The sequence below is a fragment of the Osmia bicornis genome, chromosome 2 (assembly GCF_907164935.1).
Source record: "Osmia bicornis bicornis chromosome 2, iOsmBic2.1, whole genome shotgun sequence".
NCBI lineage: Eukaryota > Metazoa > Arthropoda > Insecta > Hymenoptera > Megachilidae > Osmia > Osmia bicornis.
The window spans coordinates 7,600,297-7,618,267 of record NC_060217.1 but is presented as its reverse complement, the minus strand read 5'-3'; the positions used below and the strand labels follow the sequence as shown (position 1 = coordinate 7,618,267).

At 30.7% G+C, this 17,971-nt stretch overlaps 3 protein-coding genes across 3 annotated transcripts; all 3 read left to right on the top strand.

Annotated features, from left to right (window-relative positions):
- The first annotated feature begins 2,353 nt into the window (after positions 1-2,353).
- On the top strand, positions 2,354-3,583 carry LOC114876105 (chymotrypsin inhibitor-like). The gene is made up of 3 exons (XM_029187184.2): positions 2,354-2,450; positions 2,981-3,084; positions 3,342-3,583. The coding sequence occupies exons 1-3, from the start codon at positions 2,399-2,401 to the stop codon at positions 3,420-3,422; spliced, it is 237 nt and encodes a 78-aa protein (XP_029043017.1). The 5' UTR covers positions 2,354-2,398; the 3' UTR covers positions 3,423-3,583.
- A 2,275-nt stretch (positions 3,584-5,858) lies between these two features.
- On the top strand, positions 5,859-8,581 carry LOC114876103 (histidine-rich glycoprotein-like). Its single transcript, XM_029187182.2, has 3 exons — positions 5,859-5,928; positions 6,916-7,448; positions 8,387-8,581. The coding sequence occupies exons 1-3, from the start codon at positions 5,877-5,879 to the stop codon at positions 8,462-8,464; spliced, it is 663 nt and encodes a 220-aa protein (XP_029043015.2). The 5' UTR covers positions 5,859-5,876; the 3' UTR covers positions 8,465-8,581.
- Positions 8,582-9,468: 887 nt separating this feature from the next.
- LOC114876104 (chymotrypsin inhibitor-like) lies at positions 9,469-12,214 on the top strand. The gene is made up of 4 exons (XM_029187183.2): positions 9,469-9,494; positions 10,222-10,311; positions 10,747-10,850; positions 11,961-12,214. The coding sequence occupies exons 2-4, from the start codon at positions 10,260-10,262 to the stop codon at positions 12,039-12,041; spliced, it is 237 nt and encodes a 78-aa protein (XP_029043016.1). The 5' UTR covers positions 9,469-9,494; positions 10,222-10,259; the 3' UTR covers positions 12,042-12,214.
- The last annotated feature ends 5,757 nt before the right edge of the window (positions 12,215-17,971 follow it).

Sequence of the window (17,971 nt, the reverse complement as noted above, 5' to 3'; positions counted from 1 at the left end):
GAGATAATATATAGATATGTATATGATATATGTGTTAAAATTAACACCTTCTCAAAAATTACTCTAAATAAAGTAAGAAACCTCATAGATACAAAGTAGACGGACTTCGTTATAATGATACTAATAGTGATAATGAAGAGATGATAAAGTGATGATTAGTTGAGGGGTGATCATTATGTAACCCCTGCAATCCAATTCAGGTTGCGAAACTTTTATCTTTACTATTTCAATAGGCTAATTAGGTAAACGAGTCGTGGTTAATTACTGTCAACTGATAACAGAGATGTCGGCTACAGACAAATAACATCAGGAACGTTTCTGCGGTACTAAAATGAAAGGATATCGAGATAATTTAATAATTCCATGGAATAAATAGGATACAGTACTGCGCTTATGAATACATTCCTGTTCGTAGAAAGCTTTCATGTAGCATTTCATCTGAGTTTATTAGAAGTAGCTTTTATTCTATTTCGTGTAGTCTCTGTTGAGAGAATTTAAAATTACTTGAGATTAAGGGCATGAGTTTCAGCAGAGGATTAATGCTTATTTAATCCTTTTTAGATACACTGTATAAATAAATATACTGCTGAATCAGCTTGAAAGAGAAAATACTGCATGAAAATAAGCATTCCCAATTTAACAATAATCTTTCATTTACCAGGCGAACCATATCGTTTTCCTGCTAAGGGAGGTAATTATTACACAAATGCAGTTTAGCAAATTAAAACACAAGTAGATAAAGACGTCATATAATATTTAAAAAAAAAATATCAACTTTTTAGTATAATATCTGAATCACTCTAATATTTTTATTCTCATCAACTGCTGTTATAACTTTGCAATTTTCAAAAGACAGAGATACTACTATTTTCTAAAAATTCGAAGAATATTTAATTGGATTTTTCTGCAAAAGAGAAAACGTAGCTTTGTTATTATTAACAGCGCCGGATCAAGGGGAGGAATAAGCCCCGCATATCCCTTCCCAGGAGGTCCTAATATAAACTTTCTATCCATTTAAAAAAACATAAAATAACATTTTTTGTATATTTTCCCTTTCTTTCCGATTAAATGTTATTTAATTTATTAAAATTTATATTTAGAATAAATATAAAGATTGAAATTTATTATTCATTATAATTTATCATTATCACTATTATTATTATAAATAAATTTTAATCTTTGAACCAAGCTTACCAACCAAGTGGGCCCTTAAAGGTTCAATGATCCAAGGCACCGGAAATCTTAATCCGGGCTTGATCATTATCGTTAACAATAGCATAATTTCATAGTTATTTAACCATTACTAATTAATTGAAAAAATAGAATGCATGTAAAGGTTCCGATTGAACACCTTTACCTCAACTTTCCTCCAAATAATTAATTTGTGTTATGACACTTTTATTCCTTATGTCTACAACAGGTGGTGTAAAAAATCAAAATACTACATTTTGTTCGCGATATTATTTATGAAACTCTAAATTTCAAATCTCTTGTTATCAGCGATGATTAATTGAGAGAGTACATACGAATGCTTGTGGTGTTCACGGTATGTACCTGCTTGAGTGACGGATTAATTTATCCGACCAGTCCAATGTCTTATCACTTGGCTAAACGCGAAACCTTGCTATTCTAGAGGCAATATCGTTAAACAGGTTTTCACACTTTACATAAAAGACATTGAATCTCACTTAAGGTGTATTTCACGAGAATAAATAGCTACGGGCTATGAACTGTTAATCCTCCTAGAAAATAATTTACCTAAACCAAGTCTTCCTTGTTAGCATTTTCACGTGAACGTCTAAAGCGGGGATCAGTATTGAGACATGAACACCATAATTAAATAAACATGTTTGAGATACGCTTTTGGTGTCTTAAGCTGCCGACATCTGGAGCTTTCGCGATAGACCGAAATTGCAAACTCAATAATCTGTATAGACCGCGACCAAATAGAATATCTCTAATTAACATAAAATTTTAATAGCTATGGCTACAGTCTTAATTTTTTTTATAGATGCACCATATCAGAGCAGTTTTTATGAGAAATTAAGTTGGTTAAAGTGAAATAATTTATTTATATAATATAAATGAACTATCCATTGAGTGAAATAGTTATTAAATAAATTTTGCTTTGAAATTCATTAATGAATTTTATTTATATAATAATAAAATGAATGTTCCAATTCCTGTAAAAGTTACATAAACTAATTAATGAAGCGAAAGCGCGACAGAATAAATCTTCTTTCCTGCTTAGTCGCTAACTAGAGATTATTTACCCTCAGTAAATCATATGCAAACGAAACCTAAATGCGAGGGTAAGTATAAAAGGAGTACTCTCTGAAATAACATCACAATCAAAGGAAGCATTCAACGAACGTAATAAGAAGTTAAGAAATTCAAGATGTCTCGTTTCATTTTTGCTTTATTCGCCATTTTGGTAATCTTCTCTGCCTGTAAGTATAAAACAAAAATGACTAGATCACATTAATCAGGCATCTTAATAATACAATGAACGTATTAATTACTCTTTCAATTGTACTACATATATGTAATGTTTTTTATATTAACTAAATCATATCGAATTCAAGATTAACTTTACTTTGATTTATTTTGCATTTTAACATTGAGCAAATATTGAATTATAAAAACATTAAAAAACTTGTAGATATTCCAGGAACCTGTTGTTTCCATACACATATGCAAACTGTTTCTCTTTATTTATTTATTTATTTATTCAGGTTTCCAATTTATTTTCACTGACTATTCAATTGTTATACTACATTTCTGACAAAAAAATTTACATGTATGTAATAATTTGTAATATTTAAAATATATTACCAGTCAGATTTCTAATGATTTTTGTTATACGACTTAGTATATCAACAATAAAACAACATAAGATTAAATTTAAAATTTATACAATTTATCAATGCTAAAAGTATAAGATATAAATTCTAATAAATTATTTAATACATTGAATCAGCTCAGTCTTCGGCTGACGCGAAGTGCCCCGAAAATGAAGTTTGGAATTCGTGTGGTTCAGCTTGTCCACGAACTTGCGAACAGCCTAATCCCATTTGTACCTTGGTGAGTATTTTTCACATTCTATTATAAAGTTCCACATAATAAATTTAATGCGTCATTAAAGAGTTCATTAAGTTATGACCTCAACAATTTCACTCATAATATTTATTCAATTATGCAAAAGGGCTCTGATAATAATTAATGATTTTCGTAATTGATAATGTAATGATCAATTTTAATAATTGATTTGTTTTATTAAAGAATTTTATTTGATCCCTTCATTGTTGTTTTAATCGTACAAATCGTAATTTTTGTTTCAGCAATGTGTTAGGCGTTGTCAGTGCAAAGGAGATTTGGTCAGAAATAATGACGGAAAATGTATTCCTCTTAAAGAGTGCTAATTATCTCCAGAAAAAATTGTATACCTTGGACACGATGTTAAACTATATTAACTTAATTGCTTCTTTCAAATTGATCACTTGTGATCTAACAAAGATCGAATTATACTTGCTACTCTGTTTGACTTATGTAATATTGAAATAAAAGTTTTTTCTCAATTGTATTTTCTTGCTTTCTTCTTAACCCTTTCATAGATACATGGAAATCTTGGAATTTAATCCTTTGCGGACGAAACACTTTTCAGCTGGAAATTATGCGTGCATGGCATATTTTCTACTGAAGATAAATTAGATAATCATTTCTCTTATCAAAATACAAACTGTGAATTTATAATTTGTACACTCATAATTTTTATTTGTGTCAAGATAATAAGAATGATTTTCCTTGAGTGCATATCTAAGTCTATCGACCCCAAAGAGTTGAAAAAAAAACAAAACTGTTTCCTATGTATCGGATTTGTTTAAAATATAATATAAAATGTATTATAATAAAGAAAATAAGAAAACTCTGAATATAAGTACATGTACGTTTTTTCCCTTATTCAATTTCACCTTAGTTCCTTTCCCTAATTATATTCTATTACTTTCGCAACCTTAATCATTAGCTTCAGTATTTGAAAAATATTGTAAATGAATTATTGCAACTATAATTCATTGTATTGCCTACAGAAATGTTGTCATAATGAATAATTCCGCGTATGCATTATTTCTCAATGGCGACGTGGTGAGTTCAGGTTCTTAGATGTCGCTGCACGAACATCACATTCATTACAATAAATGATGATTCATAAAATTCAATCACAAAAACATTCCACAATTTTAAGTTCGAAACTACCTTTATTTATTTTAAAGCAGCTGTACCAATTGCTGCATAAAATAAAAACAAACACTGAGCTTTTCCAGAAAAATGTTTTTCCAGCTTGTGTAAATAACTCCAGAAGACAATGGCGATATCAAATCTGTCGAATTCTGTGTTGTAACTATTTTTAAACAGGGAAATTTATTGCGTGTTTCTTGAAAAATTCTACAGAATTAATCTTTTCATTAATTTGAAATATAGCAGAAAAAAGTGTTAAACGCAATTTCCAATTATAACGGTTAATAAAATTGAGGTTGGTCATTACAGATTGTCATACTGTTATCTCATTACCAGATTAAATCCTACAGTATGCAATTATCGTAATTCATCTATGTCTATTAACCATGTTTTACTACAGTGCCCCAAATTTTCTAGCCACCCAGAAAAACATCCTTTATGTCAATTTTGAGGGTCAGAAAGAATGATAGTCCAAGTTCGAATCAATCTTGACGACCTCATGCGGGGAAACAGAGAAACTCTGGAGGATCCTTGTCTCTCCTACATAAGAAAACAATGACAGCGCGATAGCTAACAACATGTTGATAAAAACGGCACAAATTTAGCGATTTCGTAATACTTTCTTCTGATTCCTTTTCAAAAAATCCCAATATTGGCCCAATACCAATAAAATGTTATTGTATAATATAATAAATTTTATTTTATAACCTTTCTCAAGCAAGCACTCTGAATATGAATATTATAATTATTACAAGTTTTTCTGATAACTGTCTCGAAAACTTCTACTTTGCTCAGAATGTTGGTGTAATTGATTCAAAAAGAAATCTCAGGGATCATCAGGTATTACATTTAATGCTGCAATTTATAAAAATATTGGTTTTTATCATATAATGACAGGGTTCAATTTATAATTAATTTTTATAGATTTCGCTAGTTCAAAATCGCGGTGACCCATCTAACCCTCGGAGGACGAATACTTAGTGTAGACGTCGCAGAAATACATATAGAAATATAGCAGATATATGTATAGGTCGTAAATCTCGCCTATCTATAAATGAGTTTCGTTTTATTTACACTCGACTAACTCAAAAGATGGGAAGGGTCGATTAGAAGCTTCAACCGATGTCCAATTCCGTACCGTGTTCATTTGTAATCGATTCTTCCAATACAACGTATTTGACCTTCGGGTGGTGAACCGCTGAGTTAGCTTTAATTTAAATTTGATGCTAGATTTACTTCCATATTTCTAAGGATTACATTATTTCAAGATGAAATTTTAGAAATTACAAATCCACTATTGAATGAACTGCTCTTAATTGATTACCTTTCCTTATCGATAACCAAAATTTGGATACTGAAGTATTACAAGACATTTTCCATCCTTTCTTCACACTTACAATAAGTATGTGGACTTTACACTTTGCAAACATGTGGATAAAAAGGTTTCAAACACTCGATACAATGAGTACAGATAATATTATCTTCCACTTGTGTCCACTACTTGCACTTTACGTTCGTTTCAAAACAAATACGATCAAAACAGAGACACAGGTATCCAATTTGGTATATATATAAGCCAAGATGTTGCAATTTTCATTAAATTCAACGATAGTATTGAAGAAGCTCTGTACGAAGCAAGAATGTCTCGCCATCTTCTCGTTTCATTTGCCATATTGGCAATATTCTGTGCCAGTAAGTAAATGGAAACATAATTACTACTTCTTAAAAAATTCATTTTATAATTACAGTTTTCAAATGTTTCATTTTCGAAATAAATTAAAGAAAAGCAACGTAAGTGCTAAAGTACAAAATACCACTAAAAAATATTTTATTGTACATCGGTTGAAGCGTTTTCTAATTCTCTACAAAAGAAGTATTAAAGTAGTTCGATTGAAAAATTCATCAGTTCATAAGTTATCTTAGGGAGAGACAGGAAGAGCCTAGGGTCTATAAAATTTTGTTGGAATTGTGTACTGTGCACCGATGAGATGTTGCGGAGGCTAAGGAATGCGGGTACGATTGGTCAGAGGTTTCTAGTCACGCCTAATGCACACGCATTCAAGACCGTCGCGCGTTATTAGTCGAAACGCTCACACATACTAAGCCCGCCGCTTGCACGCCGCAAAGTCAAATGATGCACTGTACTTTACTGTGCATCAATCGAAGCGTATTATTATTCTCTATAAAAAAGTATTAAGGTATCTGTGTCAAAAATTGAATAGTTGAAAAGATATCTTAGGGAGAGTCAGGAAGAACTTAACGGTCTCTCCCTAAGATATCTCTTGAACTAATCAATTTACGACCAAAGTATTTTAATACCTTTCTGTAGGGAATAAAAATACCCTTATGTTGACGTATAGAAAAATACATAGTCCCATTAAAACAAATGAAGATCACCTTGTAATCTTTGAAACCCCTCCGCTTCCGAAACTGACACGTGCAACCGACAAAATTCGATACTATTTTATATTGTTTAATGAAATTTTTCTCTATCTTCTACCGTTTTAAAAATATAAGTTGGCCTAATTGCATGGGACACTGTAAATGTCTTTCACGGTCAAAGAGTTGAGTTATTTTCTTTCATGTCATACTACTAATTATGAAATATTTTCTATATAATGTAACAATTTTTTATTAATTGCTACTTGTTCTAATTGTGAGAATTATAATAAATTACAGTGACATTAAGTTCAAAACACGATGGACATGATGAAAAGATATCTCATGTAGAGGTAGTAAGTATTGATACAAAACATCACGGAATGGATCACGGAATGGATCACGGAATAGGTCACGGAATAGGTCATGGAATGGATCACGGAGTAGGTCATGGAATGGACCACGGACTCGGCCATCAGCTAGACGGCCACGTAGATCACCTATCACTCGGTCATGACCAACACATACCACTCGGTCATGACATACCACTCGGTCATGGCATACCAATCGGTCACGACCAAGATGGACTACACGGTCACAACCAACATGAACTACTCGGTCACGACCAACACGGACTACTCGGTCACGACCAACATGAAATACAAGTTGTTAAAATACCTGAAGTACACGAACATGAGCAACCAATTCTCTTACATGGCCATGACAGTCATCATGATCATGGACACCATCATTGTCCGAAAAATGAAATGTGGTCAAAATGTGGAGGTCATTGTGAACCATCTTGCAAAAATCGCAATCCCCATTGTTCAAAGGTTAGTATTTCAATGTAAGATTTATCAGTTTTATATAGTATCGAATGTATATATAGTAACTCCATTTGTGTGACTAAGATTTTTGTCTGGGACAGGTCTAGTCCTTTGGCTTTACTAACTCGGTAACTTAATTGTTTAGAATTTTAGAAGCTTTGAATTTTGGAATTTTACAATTTTACTATTTCAGAATCTGAGATTTATTTCACGGGTCTACATTTTTGGGGGGCTCTATTTTGCTCTAATCTATCAAATACTAATTGCAATTTGAGAAAATAATTTTATGCTGTGCATTAAATTAAACTCTGAAACATAATTCTCTCTAACATCTTCCATTAAACATAAAAAGAAACGTAATATTGCACGAGTTATAGATTTCACGAAATGTTTAGCCGTCAAACTGAAAACAGTATAAATTGATCCTAAATCCTGCTAGCTACTAAATCATCCAAGCTTTTCAGCAAATGTAATTGGATGAAGTTATATTTCCTTTTGTGACTCGTATCATCTCGGTCCTTTTTCCAAATCCTGAAACGCATCAAAATGCTGAGGTACATTATTATCATCTTTCATCTTTCGTTTCATTTTTCAAGCGCCCGTTTTCGATCTTGCTGATTTCGTTGAATTCCAAATTTCATATCATTTCTTCAGTTTTAGTTTGCTATTTCATATCGTTCATTTGTAGAGCTATTCAACAAATTTTTCCTTTGGTGTTTACTGAACTGTTTAAATTAGATTTGTATCATTAATAACTTGTTATCCCATGTGCATTTAACGCTATTAATCGAATAAGTTACGCTAGAAAGAACATAACTTTTCGTATTATTTAAAAATATTTGTAAAATTATTAAGTAATAACTAACTCTGGCCTATATATTCGTTCTATGTTTGATACTATTTATAATTAAGTGATTCTAATTGTAAAATAATTTGTGTTTCAGGTGTGCACTGCTGGGTGCGTTTGCAGAAAAGGCTTAGTGAGAGATGCGCATCATCACTGCGTTAAGAAATGCCACTAATAATTATTTGTATCCATCAGTTCCTTGGGAGAGTTTTTTGATTTATCTTTGGCCAAAGATGTAATTTGATATTAACCAGAATTCTGAGTTTAAAAATAAACTTCAATATATCAGAAATTTTTGTGTCTTTATTAACTTATAAATAATCCTTCCTAATTTTTTAGATTTAATTGTAATTGTAATGGTAATCATAATATTTTATACTATTTATGATTATTCAGAAATACAAATATGGAACTTAAAAAAAAACTGGAAACGTGGATCAAAGACGACACCCAGCGACGTAATAAGGCCACAAACGTGATAAACATTTTGGCAACTGTATCACGGGATACACGTGCGAATTCAAGGCAGGTTGAACATGAAAGTGACATTAGTTGACGAAGTATTTTACGTACACCTTATTCTAATGACCCTTATGTTTACCATATTTAATTCCATTGACAATTATTTAACAATGGCTTCCAAAATTTGTGAAATTTATGGAGGTTTCAAAATGATAACGTTTATGATAAAAATTTTATTTATGAACCAAGACACATTTATAAATCATGGGCAAATAAATGAACGTAATGTACTGTGGTATGAATAATTATAGGGACAAAGTAATTTTTTACAAATTCTACGAACAGGGGGGTGAGTTAAAAAGAGAATTTTTTTATAACCCTTAGGTCGTGAATAGTATAACATTTTTGATTAAAATATAAGATTTATATAAAAGTATATTTAAAAAAAAAAGATAAAATACAATGCAATTTATACCATTCATAATTTATCTACAGTTAATTTAAATATGAGAAAGAAAATAAACCATTAACTACCATATTGATTATATTATTTTTACGGCGCAAAATATATTTCAGATATATGTATAGAGTATACATTAACTTAATTGCTTCGAATTTTCCATGAACGTATAATTATCCCCTTTACAGACCAACAAAGGCCTTGGTCTGTCAATATTTAATGCGAACTTCTTGATAACAAAATAGTAGTTTTCATTCTGTTAACAAAAGCTTAAAAGTTGCAGGTAAGTAAGCAGAAATTTTAACAGACTTTTATTACAGTTATTAGACAACGTTCTATTAGGTATAAAATAGACTGTAAAAAAATGTCGTTTCTTTATTTCTGGTGAGCTTTTAAAATCTTGTAAATATCCTAATTGAAATTAGAACAAAGATTTTTTATCAAAGAATGTGAATAATTTTAAGCAAATTCTATGTAAGGAAGTATACAAAATTTAAGATATGAAAAATATACCAAAATTTGGTTTAAATTTGAATAAATGTAAATGAATTAAAAAAATTTCTAGTATTATATGAAAAGTTAAACAAAAAATCTACTGATAGATTTTTAATTAGTTTATTCGCATTTAGCAAATTTGTTACGTATCTTTAAAAAAAATTGATAAGAAACAGTATTTCCAAAAAGCAATTTACGTAAAATTAAACAAACCATGGTTAATTTAATCCATTAACAGGAACCAGCAGATAATAATCAAAACATGTGGTACTTTTCCTGCAGTGTGCAGGTACCATTCATATTATATAACGCTAATAAATTTTGTTATCTTATGTCATGAAACGGAGATCCAAAAATCAAATAAATCGAAAGTAGAATACATATATTCAATCTTCGTGTTTTTTCGGGCGTATCATCTTTTTACAGCCATTTAAATCAAAGTCAAACAAGACAAAAGTGTAAAATGGAAGAATGGAATCAGTATAAAAGCGAGACATTTGGAACTCTTTTTACAGATTCAAAGGAACATCACAAAAGTCTACCTACAATCAAAATGTCTCGCCTTCTTCTTTCTCTATTGGCTATCTTAGCAATCTTCTCCGTCAGTAAGTAACCAAACTTCTAATTTATTTTTGTCTCACAATCATTATATATCAAGACTTGGTAAATTTGTAACGAACTTTACTATATTTCTTTCTAAAATAATCAAACTGTTAATTTCTTATGATTTATAGTTGATTTATCAGCACGTTACTACCAGTTGTTACTGTATATAAATTCACGAATGCTTACTTCAAAAATTTCGATCCAATTTAATTACTGGTGATATTGCAAAGTGCCGTCGACAAAAACGAAAATTACTTTAATGAACTGCTGTTATTTCAAGAATTTTAATCGACATGTTTTTACATGAAATGTCGAAGATTTCGAATTTTACTTAAGGAGTTAATCATTTAATATTATATTGCTCACTAAATCATCAAATCATTCTATAAGTATGTAATACAAATTCTAATAAAACATTTATTAAATTGAAACAGCTGTTTCCTCGAAGCAGGTTTGCCCGGAAAATGAAGAGTGGCAGTCTTGCGCTAGTCGTTGTGAACTAACTTGTGAAAACCCTGACGTGCGACCCTGCACTTTGGTATGTATTTACTTTTTATTAACAGTATAACAGACAATAAACCTTAATTATACAAACATTCACTTAAATCACATTAACAGTTTAACTTTCAATTTATGAATCAAATAAATACGAATATTTAACTTCAGATTTTTGCAATTAATAATATTCAGTTGAAATACTTGATGTATCAAAAGTTGGTAAAGAAATTAATGACCCAATAGTCCTGTTTTTGTACTAATAAATGTTCTTTTGCAATAATTTCATGTTATCAAATTGCATCAAATTTTCTAAATTTCAAAGTTAGCCATTTGATGTGCAACAACCTAATATGTAGCAATTGATCAGTGGCTAGAGTTGAAGTAGCTGATCAATTGAAAGTGGATATAAAATTAGTAGAAACGCATGAATCGCCAATTGCAAGTGCGCAATAATATGATTAATAGAGGAATCAATATTTCCATCAGTTTCTGTATACTATCGCAGGAGGTATTTCTGACACCAGTTTAAAGCTGAAGGTCTCTAAACTTTGCAATTAAGCTAAGAATACATGTTGAAACACGTATTTTATGATATGATAAATTTACGTAAACAATCATTGAAAATTTGCATAAGTTTTTGAAACACAACTTCAAAACAATGCATGAATTACCATACCGGAACTGTTCAATTACAATATCAATATGGTAATTAATGCTTTGAAAAAAATTTAATTTATTCATTCGTTTAAGAATTGCTTCATTCATTGTTAATTTTCCACGTTCAAGGTTCATAAAAATAAACGTAGATAGACATCTATTTGTTCGTTGATATGAAATCAAGATAAGTAGGTGCATATATATTCAAGCATTTTAAAATTTGCATTTCTTAGAAATAAAGCTCCAAATAATGGAAATTTATTTCATATTTCGACTTTTTTTGTGCAAGGTCGTACTATTTTCTTAATTCAATTACTAATTTTAACATATTCGACATATTCTACATCATTAATATCTAAATAATAATTAAAAAATTTACTATCAGATAATTTTGTTAAGATTATTATATGAAGATAATATTCTCGTACCAATTCAATCGATACTGATTCATTTAGTAAATGAAATTTTTACCTTGTAATAATTTGTGTTACAGGAATGTGTAAGAGGCTGTAGATGCGTCGATGGACTGATTAGACACAGTTCGGGAAAATGTGTTCGACGTGAAGAATGTTGATCACTTGTGGAGTGGCATATTTACCTTGAACCCGATGCAAAACCAGATTAATTATTCTTCCATTCGTATTTGAACATGCAATAATTTCTATGGAAATTATTTTATAATGAAATATTTAAGTATCTATTTTTATGTACAAAAAGACTAAATAAATATCTGTATGAAAATACTAATCAGGACGGTGCTTTTTTATTTCACACTGATCACTAAATCATTCTTCAATCAGGAAGAAGTTTTATTTCTTGTTTGAACTCTGCTATAAATATAGCAGAGATGTAAATTGCATTGAAGCCGCTAAAAATATGAAGAAAATGTAATGGAACTGAGAAATTTTTAATATTAGTTTCTGAAGTTCTGTGGTGGAAATTTTAATATTGAAGATGAGGAATGTTCCGGATATCCGTCAAATATTGATATCGAAGAGCTGTGGATAAAGTTGACCTATGTCAAAAGTTTCAAGGAATTATACAGAAATTAAATTTTTCAGTTACAAATCTATTTCGTCATCACACTGTAGATGTTTATGCAACATATTTTCTTTTTCCAATTGATTTGAATTATTATCTTAATTCCTACACTTTAAACAACTCATTTCGTTTTCTTATACATATGTACCATTTAGATTATTTATTTTTTGCACGTTCTAAACGCATAAACATCCGCAGTTTCTTCACCATGTAAAGTATCACTTACAATTAAGCTACTTCATATAAGAGTACAAAAATATTTACATCTATATAGAAACATTACTACACTTCACTTTCTACTAACTCAAGATTGACGAAACAAAGACCAACTTGGATACAAGGGGCAAAGGGTAATAAGAGGGGAATGGAATAATTTTCATGAAGAAAGCATCAAAGAGATATGTTCAGTCACAACGTTTGCAAGAAAAGAAGAGAAACAACTAATTCGACTCCGGGACACACACACCCATTCACGTTTAATTAAAAGATAAGAACTAAAAGTCCCGAAGTACAGAATATACGAGGAAGAGGAAAATTGTACCAAAAGATAATATTATTTTCCCAAAAAATTATTATTTATTATATTAAATAATATTAAATCATTGTAATATGTATTGAATTTTAATTGGTCTCATTAAATATTAATCAGTTTTAATTTTAATTTCATTATTATCCAGTCTTATCAAAGGTATAATCTTCTGTTTAATTAAGATGTAAGTAATTAGTGTTTTCGTAGGTCTAGGTCAAGATTTACTTGCCTTCATTTGAATGTTAAATTCTCTTATCAAGAGCAAACAACTAGCACTGATAAACATATGTAGTGACATCATCTTGAACATACCACGAACCTGTCGCAAAAGTGACCTCTGAAAAACTAAAACAACTGTTACAAGATGTCGTATCTCATTTTTCATATTTCCCTTGTTAGTGGTGACATGTTTTTAAGTGAAGTGAAAGGCAGGATAAGCCTGAATGCTGTCTGACGTCGGTAGATTTATAGGCTTGGACTTGTACTACTGTCTACTTGGTAGGAGGAGGACACACAATTTCCAATGGATCTTTTTGATTCACAAATAAAAAATGAATTAAGCAGACTATTGATGAGTTCATAGAAATGAAAAATCATAGATTTGTTGTCGTAGAATTACGTGGAAAATATATAGACACGTAGAAAACAAGTAAAAATACAAAATACAGTTATTACGTCCTGCATTATTATTATCTAAAAGCGTCAGAACTGTTGCATTCACCTAATATTATTATCTATCACAAACATCGAAAACATGTTTCTAATAATTATCATTTAAGTTTAAAAGTTCTAAAACCAACTATTTTGCGAAAAGCGATAGACATAATATTCATTTTCCTTTCTTTTTTACGACCAGCTTGATACACCTGCTGCTGTTATTTGTACATATATTAACTGAAATCTGTTCAACAAATATTAATCTGAAAAGCGATTCTCATGATACATCTCTGAATTTTAAATTCAACAAGCAAAGAATTTGCATTCAATATTGATTCAGAAGCGAAATTAATGAGTTCCGAGACCAAATATAATTACATTGCGACATCTATCGAGTAATTACCAGCCATCAAAGAGAGACGCGAGTTTGTCTTGTTTCTAAGTACACGTTTACTATATCGTAGGCTACCACTATATGGTGGTAGTAGGTATTGTAGGCCGTGATGGATATTCGAAACTCTCTCTTGCAAGCTCTTAGACAATTCAAGCACGTTTGAGCTTTGGATCACTCGGAATTTTATTTAAACTCTTAAAGTCTTGAAACCAGAGTTGTCTAAGAATTGCTCTCGTGCTAAATTATGCTCGCAAGGTGATAGTATTTACAATAATTATACAAGATTGAATTATATAGAATTAAAATCAACCTCAACAACTAGCAGTGACATCGACCGATACAGTAATAATATATGTATGTACAGTACCAAGCATGATAGGTTTCCCTAGGGAGAATCGTTTTAAATCTTACATTTAAAATATTTATTAAATTTAAAGTTTTTTAAGAATCTTCTTCAGAATAAAATAACAAAGTTGTGATTTAAGAGTCTAAAAAGATCCACCAAAGGCCATGCAAGTGTTAATTAAACAAATTACATGCAAAAGAGTAACGTGTTATGACAACGAACCTTTGGACGCCACAGCGCGATCTTTCCAGGACGAAGCTTGGTTCGAGACTGACGATCTATCAATGTAAACATAACAACGGACCTCGGCGATACGCGTATGTATACTTGTCTGTAATGTTTCTAATTTCACTGTTATACATATTTCTAACAATTTATACGGTGATCACTAAATACCGACGGTGGTTTCCTTATTTCCACCTGAAAGTAAAGTATAATTCCCTTAAGCCATATAAATACAGTGAAATATCGCGGGGCAGGTTAAATGAAAAATTTAAATTTTCACGGGTAAACTGTTCTATTCCCTTAGACTTAATACATGTATTCCGAAGCAACGATGGGGCGTTGTATAATCGTAATATAGGGTTTCGGAGCGCTTGAATAATCGCTGAAGATAAACGTCTATTGCTTGGGAATAAGTAAGAACGAGGGGTAGCACGTCGAATCATCCAGCGTAACCACATAATGTAATGAATTTACTGTTCTTGCAATTTCTCTGGAATAATTTTTGCGTCAGCGTGCAGAGCTACCATTCTATTTAAAAAAAAATGAGGGTGGCCGCTGTAGTTGCCTTCTGGGGGATAATATCTTTTGTCAGACAAAAGGGTGCTTTAAACGGTGAAACATAAAGAATCTCTATTACTTCTCTGTATTACTACGCCCTGTTACTTCTTTCAAAAAAATACACCTCGTGACTCTTTTCATTAGAATCAACAAAGATTATTGTTTAAGAAGTCAGTGCATCGCGGTACATAAACTGGTAGTAATACAGGATACTTATTTAATTTTTTTCATCTCCAATCAAAGAATAGTGGAAAAAAAAGGACGACTTTAGGAAATTTTGATGTGAAACGTTTTGTCGATTCTTTATTTTAAACCTTCAATTCTCGTGATTGATGATTCGTATACAACATACTTTAGACATCCCCATAAAAAATAATGAATTGAGGATAAATTCGACGAAGGTGCTGACCAGCAAATCGGTCCTTTCGTGCTGATAACACGTTAGGCGGTCTTGATCTATGTATATCAAAGTTAATGTGGCGTATAGCCCTAACATGGGAAAGTTTCGTGTCGGGATAAATGAGAAGAGCGCAAAATTCAATATCCTCTGTTTCTGTCCTTACAATTTCAGGAACTTATATTGAAAGAAATATATATATACTGATCGAATTGAGTAACCTCCTCCTTTTTCGAAGTCGGTTAATAAAAGGGAAATCATTCAGAAGTATCTATCACTGCCATAGTAGTCATTAATAATGAAAATGTGCCAAAGGGTTGTAGAAGATAAAGAATTACAGTCACATATTTGCTTTAATATTAGAGGCTATATAAATTTATTGAATCAGATAACCTTTGACCCTGTTTAAGAATGTATTGCTACTACATATTCCAACATGCTACATATCATATTAGATGCAGGTGACAACTAACGTGCAGAGCATATCATTCCGGTGCAAAAATATCTTCCATTATTGAATGTAAATTTTAGAAAATTAACAAAATTTTCAATAATTTCAATGCGAGATATTATTATTCATAAACTTTCCTTTCTTCTTCTAAATAACTCGTTATCACAAGAGCAATATAAAACTATGATTTTAATTTTAAATTTAATAAGTCACTCTTAATTACACGCGTTTAAAACACTTTGAAGTAAGGAAGATGAAATGTAAAAAGTGCTTTTCTCCAGCACAAGATTACAATCAGGTTAAAGAAACTTCATCAAAGTTACTCGTGCAACAAGTTTCTGAATGAGTACGAACAAAATCGCAACTGACGGCGTTCAAGAATGGAACAGGATTCTTCATTACGAGTGGTTTCTTATTAGAGTTTAAAGTAATCCAGATAGTTTCCAATAAAGTTTCCGTTTTCAGTTAAATCTTTGTTCCATTTCAAGGTGTGCCTGAAAGTCTTCAGAGCTGTTCCTGTGAAAATACCTCCACTAAAAATCAATGTTCAGTATAACTTTCGTATTAGTCGTAGAAAAGTTATCACCACGAACGCCAGAGACCTTATAAATAAAAAGGAAGGAATAAAAATCAAATTGCTTTCTTTGATAGCGTATTAAAGCTCACAAAAAAATTCTTCGCTGAAAAATTTCAGTTTACATTGCAGGTTTTCATTTCAGAGACTTGATAAGTAAATATTAATTTCTGCATGTGCATCACATTTTCATTAATTTAAATTTATATAAATAAGATAATTGATTCCATAATGAAATGAATATCGTTACTCGATATATGATAATTTCTATAATCAAATGAAAATATTACGATTTCAAATAATAATTAAGATATTAACATTACGTGTTAATAAATTAGCAACGAATTTGGAAGAGGTAGCATTAAATTTATCACAAATAAATACATTCATTTTAACGTTCCATAAAAAATAATAAGAAGATTATATTTATGTTGCATTACGACGAGAAGAAGTTACACGATTCCATTTATTGGATCTGTGTATATTCAATAGGAAATTCTACGGTTCATATTCAGCGACACGAACTTCGACAACAACTGATAATACAATGTTAACAATAAGTGAACTTAAAGCTACTTTATATAAGTTCGAGGTCTCTATAATGTCAGAACGGTTATCCATGATCTTGTAAGTACAGGAGGACAAGTCTTTCAAAATCGAAATGAAAATTGATCTATCTTTTTCAACAAATTGTGAAACAGTGCAATTAATTTTTCTCTTAGGTAATCATTCAAGGAATAGGTTACTCGCAGTCAGAGGCAAATGGATTAAATGTGAATAATGAATGGGTTTTGCAGCGATTTACAGTAAATTGAAACAAGTTTAATATTACGGATAACATTATTTACGTCCACGATAATCTGCATCGTTATCCGTTGAAATGCCTTTGGGTACTAATTGATTTGGATATTAATTTAAAGCTTTGACGTGACCAATGGCTGCAGCACCGTGGCAAATACAATAAATCAATTATTGTAGTCAAATTTTTGTCGTAATCATTTATACGATATTACTTCCCTAGTTGCAAATTAAACACCAGTTTCCATTTTTAATTTTACTTTCCAGAAATGTTTCCTCTTTTCAAGTAGAAAATAGAAGAAAGGTTGTTTAAAGATTAAAATATTTATTTGAATATTCTTTCATTTGGAAAAAAACTTAAGAAGCTGTACAATCAAAAATAATTATTTCTTAATAATTAATGTTTATCTGTAAAATCATTAAAGTGTGAATAAATAATGGATAAAAATAAATTACCTATTGTAGTACGTTTATCCTGTCTTGCTGGAGAAAAATAAATAGAAAAGCAATGAACAGTCATTTAATTAGCATTAA